The sequence below is a fragment of the Pinus tabuliformis genome, chromosome 4_1, assembly GCF_031772625.1.
Source record: "Pinus tabuliformis cultivar Carrire ecotype Pingquan chromosome 4_1, CPIR1, whole genome shotgun sequence".
In the NCBI taxonomy this organism is placed as follows: domain Eukaryota; kingdom Viridiplantae; phylum Streptophyta; class Pinopsida; order Pinales; family Pinaceae; genus Pinus; species Pinus tabuliformis.
This window is the reverse complement of record NC_142303.1, coordinates 679,692,121-679,708,294: the sequence shown is the minus strand read 5'-3', so window position 1 is coordinate 679,708,294 and position 16,174 is coordinate 679,692,121. Positions and strand designations below refer to the sequence as shown.

Here is a 16,174-nt window from a genome sequence, read left to right as displayed (position 1 = left end):
ACATGTCATTACGAATACTGAACCTAGTTACTCTTTTCAACACTAACAATGTAAAATGTAAGATTGTACATTTAATAATAATTAAAAAAATGCATCACTGATTGAAGAGCGGGGCACAATACTCGGAGCATATGACTCCATAAGAGGAGAAAGGCAAGCGGACTTTTTTTTGTAGGCTAGATGGAAATATTTATATTACGAGAAAATTGATTTTACATTGATAGCAATCATGTCCCAAAAAATTGTGGGAACCTATAAACTAATAGACTGACCATAACTTATTCCCATCGTTCCACATTTATCCAAAAAGGAATACAAGATACGCTTTAATAACATACTGACTAATTAGCCCATTGAGAGTTCCAGGCAATGGATTTGTTGGGCTTGAAAAAAGAAAGGCATGTGCACATATAGTCTAATACACCATAGAAGTTGCCATGACTGCATAGTAAAAATAAACAAAACATAGACCAAAAGGGATCAAGTGCCATGCAGAACTACTAGTCTAAGACAATAACTGGAGAGATGGCATTAGAGTTGCCTTGAGGTATTTCCTCTTCTGGTGCGTTGATGATAGTTGGAGTGTGAGGCTACAAATTGAAGCCAGAATCAGAGTCAAACACCACGAAGCGTTCCACCTAGTTCATACTGGAGACTAAGTCATCCAAGTGTACCTTATGTCCTGGAGTATCCTTTTGATCTCCTATCCTGCAAATAACTGATAATGATCGACTTGCTTATCACGGATGACCATGTGAAGCAAAGTCTTCAATTGTCAGTGTAGTGCTACTAAATGAAGAAAGGGTAGTCTTCTCTGCGGAATTTGCTTGGATCTGGAGTCCATCTAAATGTGGAGCCAGTAATTTCATAATTTGAACAGTAAGCTCGGTCACCAAATTCCTTGGCTTCCAGGGGAAGAATCTCGTTTCTAACATCAAGAGGGACAGTATCGACATGATATGTCATAGAATGCCAACCAAAAAGACGACGACGCCATGAAGTGCCTGCAACACCACCCCTACGACTAGGTTGGCAGAGTCGAGGCACCATACGAACAGTTATCTAAAGCAAACTTGACAAGGTTGGGCAAAACACAATGTAACTAGTCGAATGAAAAAACCCAGAGAACGTAAGCACCACCCAACCCTAATTACGACAGTATGATGAGGGAATCAACTGAAGGGTGTAGGCATTGGCGAGATTATGAGAACAGGGTTGTATATATTGTACAACAAACCGTATATACCCTAGGCCAACCACCTTAAATTGACAATTTTTGGACATGACGCAACAGGTAAGAGAACTGCAAGTTGACCTATGGAGTTGTGTTATGAACGAATTATCAAAACCACTATGAAAATGTTCCTAAATACCACACACCGCAAACAAGGACTGGGCAATTGAATGAGATGCCTACCAAGTCTAGGATTTGACAAGATGTAGAAGGCAATACAGTGACCAATTCGAATGAAGGACATGTTGTATTGTGGACAAATGAAACAAAAAAAATGAGCACCTCATACCCAAACAAAATGGATAAGAATGATACGAGTCGAGAAGGAAACTAGGACATATGCAAATAGGTTAACAAACATGTCTCTAGTTCGCAAAGCAGCAGCGGTAGCGAACCTAGGTTGTAGTCGGGTGCAACTAAAAGTTGATGTGCTTCCACAATCACAATCTGGAATATCCACCACCCTATATAGATATCCTTATATTTATATTAAATAAATTAAAGCAAAAAAAAAAACTCCCAAGCAGCATGTATAACAAGCCAAAACCAATGTCTGAAGGAGTAATCACACTGGAGAGACAAGTGAGTGCCAGTGCACACATATTAATGCCTACATTAAACACTCCAAACATGTGTGCACTGCCCTAAGATACCTCCATTATCAAACTCAACTGTTGGAAACCATAAACCAGAAGAATGTCAGACGAGAACATGCTTCCCTCCACCTGCCTCTCTTTAAAGTGATATGACGAAATCGACAAGGGTTGATTGTAAACACGATGGTGGGAGGGGCGCACGCATACACCCACTCCAAATAGGTGGTGTCGTTTTATAGGTACATGGAGGAGATACAAGGGTCTCCATCAGGATATGTTTGATTAATCGTTGTTTTATTAAAGCCTTATAGTTTAGTGCATTGAGATAAATGGATCTCCATAAAGATATGGTGTGTCTCTATGCCATGCAAACTTATGATATACATTTTTACCATGCAAATGAATTGTGGTAGGAATTTGAATGTTTTGGGTGTCATTCAAATTAACAAAGAGCCCTAATTATCATAAGCTTAGGTTACCTCGTGAACTATCATTCAAATGGGACAAAAAAAGAGACTTTTTTCTAAGCAAACTACTATTGTAATCGAATTATCACAAACTACAACCAAGAATTATCAGAAAATTACGACTCTATGGAATAATAATAATTGGCACTGGCATTCGTTACAACTAATAATCCTTCGAATCCCAGTACTTTAGATTTCCTGGTCAACTTGTGATGGAATCTTGTAGGGGAGTGGGATATTTAGAAGGACAATTGCACAAAGAACGGGATCTCATTCCTTGGGTAGTACAAACAGATGGGGAAAAGAGATATGGATTTGCACTCCTATATGAGTAAATATTCTTTGTGAAGCTAGGAATTGCAGTGTGAGAAAACAAATCTGAACAAACCATAAGAAATTTCATCCTCAACTCAAGAGTAGCCTTCGTTGTAGAGAGCATTGGGGTAACAAGGAGCATATGGTTTGGTGGAATGGCTTTCTGAATTAATTGGAGATAATCTTCCCAAAAAGATGTGATTTTTCAATCGTTTGCCTTCATTACTTTCTATATTTTTTGTTTATTTATAATTGTACATAGTTTTCCCTCAACACTCTTCTTTACACATTTTGATAGTGCATTGGCTTGTTAGTGCCGAATATGACGTTGTGGCATACCAATCCATGCTCTCTAGGGTGACCAAGGTACCCACTTCATCAAGATCTCAAATTCACCTTCACCAACCAACGGGAATTCCAACTACCAATGGAAATGTGTCCAGCACACAAAACATGCATATGCAAATAATCATAGGTTTATGATCTTGAATAGAATTCATTTAGACATGCAAATTTAATTGGTTCACCCACATATTTAGAATTTAAATAAAATGCACACTAGCAATTTGAGTCCCCAATCCATATCTATGAAATGGCATAACTCAAACAAACAAACAAAAATCCATATTCAAAAAATAGTTGAAATTTGAACAATACAAGATAAACCCGAGTATACTTATCTTTTATCAAAATTTTGTCCAAAACACATATTATAAAGGAGAAATTAAACGCCCCCGACCCCTCCCCCCCCCCCCCAAACCCAGCTAAAATTGTAGATGCCACTCTTGAGGGCTACGAGGCAACCATGGTGAAGGACCACGAACTTGCTCTAGGTGCACAATGAGGATTTAGAATTTTAAATCTTGTAGGACATTTCTTCACCTCTAGATGGCTGATGGTAAATATGAACCATATTTCCAGAGTGCACACTCACTGAGCATCATTTGTTTGAACTAATGGCCTATAAAATCTATTTGGTTTTGAAGTCTTCAAATAAGTATTGGCATGTCCACAAGGGTAACCCTATTAAATCAAGCCACCCTACGTGATATTCAAGTCATGGCATCCAAACCTTGATGCTTGAATTGTGATTCTGAAACGAACACTCTGTTGTTATGTTGTATCAACATAAAAACACTGCAATAAGCCAACCTCAAAATGGGTTCGCAGTTTTAGTGCATATGCCTTGCTCACAGATTGGCAACATCCCTTTACACAACCAAGCCTTTAATATTATTAACACGAACAAAAGGGAATTCAGGAAAATCTGAGTGCACACATATTATCAAAGCAGTACACAAGGTAAAATATAATGCATCATTACAACTTATAAAATAGCGCATCTTCAAAGACCAAATGTAAAACCGCAAAGACACTACCATCATTTACCATCCATGAACCTACCAACTAAATGACTGTTTACCATTGGGAATAACTATTATGAAAAAAGTAACAAGAAGGACACTAGCATCTTCAACAAATTGGCTGCTGATGTAGAGTATTTTACTAGCCAGTACCTAGTCCTGAAGCACCAAGTTTTACCAAGGAGTTCAAAACACAGGCTATTGAAAGATTAGAATGAATACCACAATTTGCAAGGGCATAAATAAGCCTCAAATAATACCTAATACATAGAAACCCTTAACCTCAATATCCCTAGGATAGTGAGCACATTCTAACATGAACTAACATGACAAAGGTAGCAGGTTGATTTCAACATGAAATACCCCAGTATCATTGATTCCTGAAATGTACTCATCTTCATCATCCATAGTCAACAATAAGAATGCAAGGTGTTGCTTTACATCACAAAATCAGTGTGGAGTTGCTCCTTGTTGCTCATCCCTTCACTTTCAATGTACAATTTCCATGAAAAAGAAACAAGCACTCGCAAAAAACCCCTTTACTGCATACCTCCCCTCCCCCGCCCTGTACCTGGAAATGAAATTCTTTAAAAGTCACTTGGCAGCTGCAACCAATGCACAGCGAGCATGTGTAAAAGCACTGACAAGAGATCCAAGTTGCAGTTTCTCACTTGTACCAAATGCCAACCTATACCTGCAAACCATGAATGGGAAAACAACACAATAAAAAAAGTGTCAATTTTGGATTAATGGATAATCAATTTTCAACTACAAAACATTCAGAGCACATTTGGGAACACTTCAAAAGAAAATCAACATGGATCTCAGGTAATCAAGAAAAATGCACGTTAGAAATAAACAGAAACAGAAACTGCAGGTCATGTCAGAATATTTTAATACAATATTAAAGAAACATCAAATCAAGTTGGCATTTGCATCTTAATTGACTATAGAAAAGACAAGAAGGTAAAAAAATTGGAAGAAATTAGCTTTACATGGCTTCAAAAGAGTAACATTTGCTGCGCAAATCAAAAAAGGTTAAAAAAATGCTTTGTTTTGGCAACAAATCTCACGGAGCTGCAAAGCACACCTTATTGAGACAGAAACAGCACAGCAAGAACTATTCAAGATGACAAGACATTGTCATGATAAACAATTCAAAGTTTACATCATACATGTAGATGTGGTTTAAAGGCAGATTAAACAACATAATAAACACAGGATTTAATAAAGATTCTTTAAGGATAGAGGAATATAAATGCAGTGCCAAATTAGGACAAGTATTTTCTGATGGATATAACTTTACAAAGGTTAAACAAATCCAAATTTAAAGCTTGACCTTGGAAAATAAAAGGGATTTCTGTTAATTTTTCTGGGAAACTAGCACCCGCAATTCATTAACCTAGCAAATTGCAGATCTACTGAATGAAAGCAAAGCTAAGTTCTTAACTTAATTGGTGGAAGCAAATTTCACAAAACCAAACTCAATCACAATGATACAAAACAGATTCTGCCCAATCAATGTTTCTTCATTAATATTCAAAACTTTCTTGGGCTCTTGTCCTAGGATAATGGCCCAACTGAGAAAGATTACAGATACAAAATTTCTCGATCCCCTTGGCTGATCTAGACCTCCAAGTTTCCCTTCTGCACCTCCTCGAACTCGACACACTAGAGTATCCCACTCCTCACTAAGCAACTCTCTCAATGTCTTGTGTTGTTGTATGGTGTGCCTTCTCCTCTCTTAGCCTTGTTTTATAATTTTACATTCAGTGAAATCCCTAACCCTAATCTCCAAAGTGATTGACAGCCGAGATTAGATCTCAGCTCACTTGAGATCAAGGGTTGAGATTAAAACATAATCATTAAAGTAATTTAATTTACTTTTCCTAAGTTTACATTAGCTAAATTAGCCAACATAATTAATTATGTGTTTTTCCTAAAAGTTAGACTTGGACTAAGTTACAAAAGCAACTTGCTAACACTTCAGCAAGTATCCTAAGGAGACACTGTAGACAACTTCTTACATGCCGAAGGCTTGTATAGAAGTACCTGCCCAAGCTACAAACATCAACACTCCCTCAACAAGGGAGGTATTTCTATCCCCTAGAGCTAGCTTTGATCCTGGAACTACATTTGCGACCTTGGCTACTCCCTCAAAACTAGAAGCCTTCCTTGCCATGTGGTCTGAAAACATCCTCGAAGCCCTACTCCCCTTGGTTTCGTTCCTAGAAGACTCTTGCTCTTGGACATCTTGTAAGGTCATTTCATACCAAGAGACCTTGACAAACTTGGAGGAATCTATTGACTGCTCCTCCCCACCTAAACCTTAAGACTAAATCCCTCTGAGCCGACTCAACCTTCAAAACTACATGCTCCTTGTTCTTTGTCATTGTTTTACTTCATGCCATTGCTCAAATAGGCTAGCCCTTTGGCCTATACAGATTGCTCTCATTAACTCCTATGATGTGGCCCTAATCAAAGTTAGATCCCATGTGTCTAACTAGTGCTTGTCTGTCCTGAAACACTACACAAAATCCCTTCTCTATCATAGAAACTAAGAGCAAACTCCACCTAAATCCTAGCATCCACAGCGTGTTCACCTCCAATTTGCCTCCTTACTCAAGCTGGAATATCATTGTTCCAACCCCCTTCACTGCATGTTTGGAATCAACACCAAACTCTACATGCAATTATGAGTCCCACTCAATCATGTTGTCAAATAGCTCATGTGCCCATATCATATGCCATGTGGCTCCATTGTCTAGTAGCCACACACCCACTGGCAATGTGTCTAAGCAAAGGTAGGAAGCAAGTGTGAACTCAATTTCAAACTTACTAGCAAACTCCTACTACGCTTCTCTGTCGCAACTACAGTTGATTGTGTGCCCTTTCCACCCTTATTCCTCTTTAAACATTGTGAGGCATAGCGTCACTTCTTATGACAAGAAAACCACTTGACCTTAGTCAAGTCCTTCTTGGATTGTGAGGTTGACTCCTCACCCATGCTGCTCAAACCTTTGTTCCTCATAGTTCGACTAGCAAGAGCAAGATTCTCATCATCCCCACCCTTTTTCTATCCTCAAGATGACGATTTCTACGAGATTTCCTTATAAGCGAAGTCATCCCATGGTCTACTCCAATTTGATAGTCTCTCATATTAGAGCGTCTATCAGAAAGGTAACCCATGGTTTTGTGAACCCGCTCAAGGCTACCCTTACAAGCTCCTCATATAACACAACTACCTGAACGACTCCAAGCTCATCTTTAACTTGTTGAATACTGATGGGGTATGATGCCACTGTGTCTAATTCAGTCATCTTGGTGTTTCTTTGCCTTTCCCTCAACACCAATTTTTTATTCCAATAATCACTCTGATATAGACTCGTCCACGCAGTCCACAACTCATGGGCACTATTCTTTCTTGAAATGTGAAGGATCACATGAACCTTCATAGCATCCACAATGATATGTATACCTTTCACATATTTCAAATTATGCGTAGCCGAAGTTGTAGCATATGTAGGAGGTGTAGCTTGAGCTTTTACAAAATCTCATACGTTGCTCTCCACGAGAACCAACACTATTCTCTCCTTCTATGGATTGAAATTATAATGTTACAAATATAATTTATATAACAATAGAATAAATATAAATAAAAAAATAGTAAATCATAATTATAGTTAATTAATGATTAGTTAATGAAGAGGCATGTCTTAATGGACATGACCATTCATGAAAGAGCACCTGCCTAGGTATATAAGCAGACCCTCATTGTAACATTCAATCATACTTGTACATTCATCCTATTAATAAAATATTATTTACAAATACATTTATGTATTTTATATTAAAATCACAAACACTCTTAAGTTTTGTCGCTTCAGTGGTATCAGAGCCATGCGAGCCTTTGGATGTTATCCGCTGCACAATATGCCATTAGATTATGTCCTGGAATCATTAAGCAATTAAGTGAAATTCGAGAATCGTTTCAGGAATTAAAAAAGTCATTTGTAGAACATTCAGCATGTCTAAAGGGAAAGAACATTGACATGAATGAGAATGATAATTGAAGTGGGTATATCACAGTTGAGGATGAAAGCAGGGAGGAAAAAAATGAATCTACAGAAATTATTCATGAAGAATCACTACATTTTGCAGAAGATCATGAAGAGGTTATGCCAATTATGGATTGTGATAATGATAAAGATGACATTCCAAGCTTAGGAGAAACTATTGAAGAACATGATAAAATTAATTCTATGTCTCAAGAAATTAGAGAAGCGTGCCCTAATCACGATCACAATCAGAATCAAAGTGTCAATAAATCTTAATTATTTACAATCACAATGCCTTCTACTCCTACATTGCCCACAGATGAAGTCACCTATACACTTGAAAAGCTAATGTTGTCCTCTTCATCAACTCCAATCAAGTCTTCTAATTCAATATTACTCTACATCCACTCCATCAAAATCACCTTCAATCTTACTGTGTATTTCAACTCCATCCTTCAACTCCACACTTCTTCACTATCAGTTTCTCTTCCAACTCCAAGCCCATTGAGGTCTCCTTCCATATTGTTTTCTCCTTCCACCCTATTGGGAGCCCCCTTAATAAAGCCCTTTCCTCTTTCATTAACCCCAAAGGTTCTTCATCCAACTAATAATGACAATTCTGATGATTCCTCCAACAATTTGGAGTTTGAGGATGAGGCAAAGGATGTCTCCTTTTTTAAATTTGATGTTCATGGTGGTCGCAAAGCTGCAGATTTTGTTGCTGAAAATATTGGAAACAATATTGTCAACGCTTTGCTTGGGCAACGAAAGATAAATTACAAACAACATATGATGAAGATGACTATGACTATGGGATTGACATTATTAATAAAAATAATCTTCTAGACCAGAAGAATCTTGAGGAGGCTGTGAAAGTCGAGTACTTGAGAACAGATGACGAGTTTTTGAAACAGGGTGTTTTCGGCAGTACTCCTTGTGTCACTGCTCTCATTATATGTGGTAAGTTAGTGGTTTCCAATGTTGGAGATTGCAGAGCGGTTATTAATACAAGAAGAAGGAGGAAGTTAAATGAAAGTCTAAGACAAGCAAGTGGTACAGCAGTCGTCATTGCCACTGCTGCCAAAGTGTAACCATGGTACAGTTGTAAAACAAGCAGCTTCTTCCACTGCAACTTATCCCAATATCCAAAATGTGAAGGAAAATCTAAAGCAGGAGGACAATCCAGCTTCGTCTTTAGCTAAATTCCAATTCAACAGCTCTTGTGTTTGTGAGCAGTCATATATATATATATATATATATATATATATATCAAACATTGTGTATGATCTAGTCCGTTTGCATCCACATGGCACCTTGTTCAATCGTATCGACCTGGAAGACATATTGGACAACCATTACAGACCTGAAGGGATTAAAACGGAGACTAGCAGGCCTTTCAACATATACGATATTCAGCCCCAACCCCAAATTAGAATGCAGATGCAACAATGTGTGGTCTTTAGAGACTACGAGTATAACGTTGCAAGTACTCAAAACGTGTTTATATGGCACTCGGGCATGATACACGACTACTCATTTGAGAAATTTACAGAGACTATTTACAGAAAAAAAAAACAATCGTCATTGTGATGGAAAACCCACATGAATCCACAAAAAGAAATGTGAACGAATTAGCAAGTTTTCAATCTCGTGATTCCTCAAGTTCTCAGAAACGTCGCCACCCCTCTTCTCTTATTTGTCTAGGTGTCCCTCATTCTACATCCTCTGCTTCTTCTGATTCAAAGGATTCCAATGCTGACACATTGGAAGATGCCACCAGCTCCAGCAGGAGAGAGAAAGAAGATGAAGAGAATGGTGAGGATGAGTGTGTTTATCCAGATGTATACAAATTTGTAGAGGTCATTGAATCTCCAGAAGCTCCAGTGTATAAAGAGTCAAGTGTTGAAACACTGGGAGATCAAGAAATTGGTGACGAATATGATTTTGCAGATGAATATAGATCTGTGGAGGTCGTTGTATCTCATGAAGCTGTGTAAAATAAGTATTTATGCGACCGAGGCTTTGAATACCTTACAGGATTATATGACAGTGAGGATAGGGATTATGAAAAATTATTTGAGGGCGAAGAGAAGAATTTATATAAACAATTCTGCAGAGAATTTATGATTTACAATCCTCAAGTTTCTGCTATCACCACAGTCAACACCCGACAATTTGTTCATGAAGAGAATTCCAGTCCTTTCAAGGGACAAGAGGATGAGGTAGAAAGAAAGTTTTAGGATTTCATGTCAGATGTTACAGGTGATGGGGATGACATTGTCAGATATTTACGATTCAAAAACAACAACAACGAGGTCACGGTTGCTCTGTCAATGGAGGAGATTAAAGATCTAGAGAAGAATATATCCTTCATGTCTACGGGACAGCATATCAATACTTAAATTCATTATCATCTGAGCCAATTTCCAAGAGAAATCCAAGAGCGTGTTCACCGATGTTTTGCATACATGATAAGCGTCAACATGAAAGAGCTTAATGATTGGAAAGACGCAACGCCTCTCTGTATTTCGTTGGACACATTAGACATCCAAATGAAAGAAGTTGATTTCAATATAATTCCTCTACTATATGGGAACCACTGGGCTCTGGCAATCGTACGTGGGTTTGGAAACCAAATGGATGTAGAATTTCCTGGTGTCCATTACAAAACTCCATGTGTATTGCACTTCAACTCGGTTAAAACCGTTGGGATAATAAAATGTCATAAATATGCCATAGCAAAATTTGTTGCTAAGAAGGCCCACATAGAACCAAATGAGTTCGAATGGCATGAGATAAAGTCTCCTCAACAACCGAATTCTGAGGATTGTGGGTTTTATGTTATGAGATTTGCAGTGAGTTTTTGAAGAACATAAGTTCAACACAACCAGTGCCAGTACCCGATCGTTTCCACTACAAAAATTCTTCAAATTATGCCAAGGATGAGGCGAGTGATCATAACGAAGGTCCAAAAGAAGGCTTGACTACAGTTAAAAGGATTTATTGTATCAATCAACAGAGATGACAGGCATATTGTGAAGATTTGTTACTTGGTCGAAAGTACAGAAGGAAATATCGGTATTTGATTGATGCAAGGCTCGTTTAAAAAAAAATGTTGACAATGATTTTCAATTGGAGTCTACTATCTATAAATTATTCCATATGGAACAGACTAACCATGCTAAACACATTTGTCATAACCATATCATACATTTGAACGCAGTTGTCACTAGGGACACAACCGTACAAATCCTTATGGTGACTATTAGTCATAAATATAAATAAAAGGAAGAAATTATTAGCGATTAAGCTTTGAGGACAAAGCTTTTTGAAGAGCGAGGCAATGCTACAAATATAATTTATATAAAAATAGAATAAATATAAATAAAAGAATAGTAAATCATAATTATAGTTAATTAATGATTAGTTAATGAAGAGGCATGTCTTAATGGACATGACCATTCATGAAAGGGCACCTGCCTAGGTACATAAGCAGGCCCTCATTGTAACATTCAATCATACTTGAACATTCATCTTATTAATAAAATATTATTTACAAATACATTTGTGTATTTTATATTAAAAGCACAAACACTCTTAAGTTTTGTCACTTCATATAAACACCCTCCAACTTGTCCTTGAACCTCAGACTAAATGTTGCCATCTAAAAATCAAAAAATCATCTGAAACAATTCTAGTTGTCACACATTGATTGGTACAATCTCCCTCTCCTTCTCTCCTTCTATGGGTTGACCTCCACCAATCACTTTGGGTCTTGATCACACCTCTGTCATCTTGCCTATGGATTTGTCTTCCACAACCCACTCCCAACAACTGCTCACACAACCCTATTTGCATCTTGTTGTTCAACAACATTGGTGTCTCAACCAAATCTAGTAGTCGTTCCACTGCATGTTATCCACTTCACCAAATCTGACCATGGCTTGTCAACCATCGTCTAGAATTTGCCCTTCTACCCACAGCAATCCTTTACAGCTTGTATGACGTTCTTGCATGATGACTATTCTCGTGTAGGTATGGATAGCACTACTAGCGATTGAATGCCTATGTTGTTGCAGCCTATCAAGCCCTATCCTTCTTTTGTCTACACACCAACCAGCCCTCTATCTAGTGGTTGGTTGTTGTCATCATTGTCGAGATCTGCTACCCTCTCGATAGCCCTGACTACTTGCACTTGCGCTCAGCCTCTCTTCTCCATGCGCCACCAGTTTCCTCAGCGGAATCTGCTGTCATTTTCTCTCGACTTGCACTCCTTAGAGCTCTGTCAATCGTCTATTCTATAGCGGCCATGTGAAGTTTGCAGGCTAGGTTTTCTCTATGTTGTTGGCTTTGCACTCTGGTGGGTTGCTGGCCATGGAAGCTAGTTGCTATGTGGGTATGACATCCCACTCAAGGTTGTTGACCCCCCTTAAAAAAGATTTAACATTTATGTTATTTAATTAACGTTTAAAACTCATCCTTTTCCCTCTGACAACACAGACCTGATATGGCTACCCTCTAACAACACAGACCTGATATGGCTATATATATATATATATATATATATATATATATATATATCTTTGTTGCTCAATCTCTAGTTGTGTTATCATACAAAACTTGATCTCTAGTTGTGTTATCATACGAAACTTTTCTTTACGTGTAAGATCAATTTCTTTTCTACCCTATACGATCTCAACCCTTGCACACTTCATGTTGGTTTGTATTGCACTATGGAAAACCTATGGCTATCTCCCTGAGGATTTTCAATGCTCCACGATGTAAATGGCCCATATGCCTTGCCATAGGTCCCAAAGGTCTCGGCCCTAGTCATGACCCACTCTACTACTCAAGGTTGTGGTTGCCTCAAACTATAGCCTATAGTGGTTCTTCACCCTCACTCCAATCTATTTCAAGGCTCTAGAATTTAAGGTCTTGAGGAAGGTCTTTCCTCTGTTGAAGATAACCTCAAAACCCTTTATCCTCTAGGGCCGAAACTGAAAATTAAAAAAAAAACAAAAACAAAAATGGTTCTTCTTAAGGCCTGGAACATAGAGGACATCCTTGAGATGAAGAGGGTTACCATACTCCCTCTCAAATCTGACAATACCCATGCCCTTGGTCAAGTACCTACCATCATCTCCTAGCTCAATGTGAAACTGCATGTCTTTCTCCAACAATTGGCTGAAATATTCCTCATTCTCAGTCATATGGTTGGAAGCTCCACTATCAATGAACCATATGTTCTTGGCTACTGAGCTTGCCATGCAAGATATAAGCGAGAACTCTTCCTCAAATTTGGAGCTAAACTCGTCCACCTTTGTCAAAGTTGCCACTCGGTCCTTCTTGGACCCCTTCTTCCTCTAAAGACACTTGGTGGCGTAATGTCCAAACTGATGGCACTGGAATCATTTTATCTAGTTGAGATGTTTCTTCTCTTTCTTCCCTTTGGAGCTAGACTTGGCCCCTCGTACGCTCGTCATGCTCTTGGCCTTGCCCCCTTTTCCAACTAGGGCAAAGTTCTCCTCATTTGCATGCTTTACATGACCTACAGATCTAGCTTGCCATCGAATCTCCTCTTGAACATAGTGACCCCACAATTGTTCCCTGTATGGAATCTTTTCTCTGCCACTCATTGCATCCTAGTGTTGAAATTTGTTTGACAGCTAGAATTTCTTGTCATGATAATTACTTGTGACTAATTATATATGTTTTCCATTAGTATCTACTTCATTCATTAGATCATCAAGCAATTATACAAATGCAATGCACAAAAAGACAAGAGACACCAGTGATTAGGTTAGAATCCAGGGAAAAACCTAAGGGGAAAACCAATCAAGTCTTTCCTTATAGATTCTTAGTCAACAAGAGAAATTCAAGTCAAACTAATCAGCGATCCAAGTGCCAAGTCAACCCTCCAAAATCTGTCATGTTTTGTCTACAAGATAGTCAATCAATCTGCCACATCTCTGTTCTTTTCCTACAAAGATAGTATTCTTCCTGTAGCTCACATTACTCAAAGATACTAGTCTCCTTGTGGCTCACATCAACAGAGATAATGTCCTTCTTGTGGCTTGCATCATTGCATAGATAATATTCTTCATCACACTGCTTCTATACTTTTGATATTCTTTGTATTGATTTTGTCATGCCTCGATAATAGTTATTGAACTATTGCTTGCCTCAGATATAAACATTGAATTGTTGCTTGACTCAAAGATATACATCAAATTGCTACTTAGCCTTCTCCTTTTGCTTCAGCGAGGATACTCAGATTTTTCCTTATGTATTTCGTCCTTCTTCATACTTTTTATACTTCAGAGATAGATGACTTGGATGATGTGTGTTGTGTATTTCAAATGAGAGATGTGAATAGGTTTTATATAGTCTTCTTCCACAAGTGAATGGGTGTGTCCCTGAGCAAGCCGACATCAACTCTTGGAGAGCTGACTTGGCAACTTGGTGAGACAAATGACTTAGACAAATTCCGAAATTTATTTCTTTTGCAAGGGTCATGAAGAACACATCGTTCTAAATTTTCTTTCGACCAATATAAAGCATGAAGAACATCCTTTGATAATAAAAATAATAATAATATTTTTTTCTTCTTTTTATTTTTACATAAAATACATATTGACACAATGAAATTTATAAAGACTGAACCTAGTTACAATTCCAACACCTAGAAATTATTGTTGGAAACACTGAGCAGGGATGAATCAATGTTTCCTAGCAATTTGTAACTTATTAATCTTCTCAGAGCATTATTTAATCTTTAGAATCAATTAAAATCATAAAAAATAAACAATAGACACAAGAAATTTTAGGTGGAAAACCCCCTCCCGTGCAAAAAACCACCTAACGCTTCTCTAATGATTTATGAGTACATCAAATGCTTCAATTCCAACTAAAAAGGGAATCCCCAACTCCCTAGTACTCTAAAAAAGCATTCAATTCCCCAGCACCAACTAGAAGGACACTCCAACGCCCTAGTTTTATCAGCAAATGTTGAAAGGATGCTCCAACACCCTAGTAAGCTCCAACTTTACCTAGCACCACTCTACCACCCCAAAGCGTTTTCAGGCCCCAACCTGAAGGTGACTTCAACAACCTACCTAGCACCACCCTACCACATTGAAAATGATAATGAATTTACTACTATGGACTCCCATACCAGGGATAATGGTCCACTTACAATAAATCAACTTCTACAATTTAATGTGGGCTCTCGTACCAGGGATAATGACCCACTTACAATAATCCTTTCAGATCTTGACACCCTTATCTCAATGAACTGACAACCAAGTGACAAAAGTACTTGTTGATGATACAATGAATGCCAATAACCCTTACTGCAGTTAGAGTGAATGCTTTGTCTGTCGAGAAATCTAGGGCATGGGAATGGAGTGATTTCTCTAGCAATGATAACTATTTGTGAATATTTTTTACTTCTTTAGATCAGGTTATCCTTTTCTTTATATTATTATAGTGTTCGTTTTCATCAAACAGCTACCAAACCATAAGCAACAATGGGACAAGAAACACAAAATATAGACAATCAGCCAGGGCCAAAACCTCTCCAACTTGAGAGGGAAACCCAAACAAATTCTTCTTATAGAAACTACAACGAATCCCAAGACCAAGACCCTTGACACGACAACCTCTCCAAGACCAAGACAAAAGACCCTTCTTCACTACTAGTTCTTTTTTCCCAAGTCAACACTAGTCAAACTGACTTGCCTTCTTTTGGATCTCAACAACCCTTCCAATTTCGAACTCTTGGATCAGACCTGCAACTCTTGGCCTCTTCAAAAACCCTAGTTGCAGTGTGTGTGAGAGATTTGTCCCTTAATTCCCTTAGCTTTAGGTGGAGACTCCTCTTGCAATTCAGCTTGAGAACCAACTTGATTTTCTCCCTTAATCTGACCTTCTAGTATGACTATAATATATTGGCTCCTTTTGCAGTAGATAACACTAATTCTTCTCACACGTGTGGAGTATATTAACCCAAAAACATATCAGAATTAGCTCAGTTATGATCATCCTTCCTTTGCTTGGAGATTAGCCTCTTCTCTTGTGATTTCCGCACTTCTTTTCTATCCTTTTATGCTTGATCGAATGGTGTGCTAATGGAGGTAGA

At 38.1% G+C, this 16,174-nt stretch overlaps 1 protein-coding gene across 2 annotated transcripts in view; it reads right to left on the bottom strand.

Moving 5' to 3' along the window:
- Positions 1–4,009: 4,009 nt before the first annotated feature.
- The window catches only part of LOC149177923 (replication factor C subunit 3-like), a 115,642-nt gene continuing 103,477 nt past the window's right edge, over positions 4,010–16,174 (bottom strand). For both annotated transcript variants that reach the window (XM_089423485.1, XM_089423486.1), the window contains exon 7: positions 4,010–4,670. In XM_089423485.1, the coding sequence (XP_089279611.1) occupies positions 4,571–4,670 (100 nt within the window). In that variant the 3' untranslated portion in view covers positions 4,010–4,570. The remainder of the gene's footprint in view (positions 4,671–16,174) is intronic.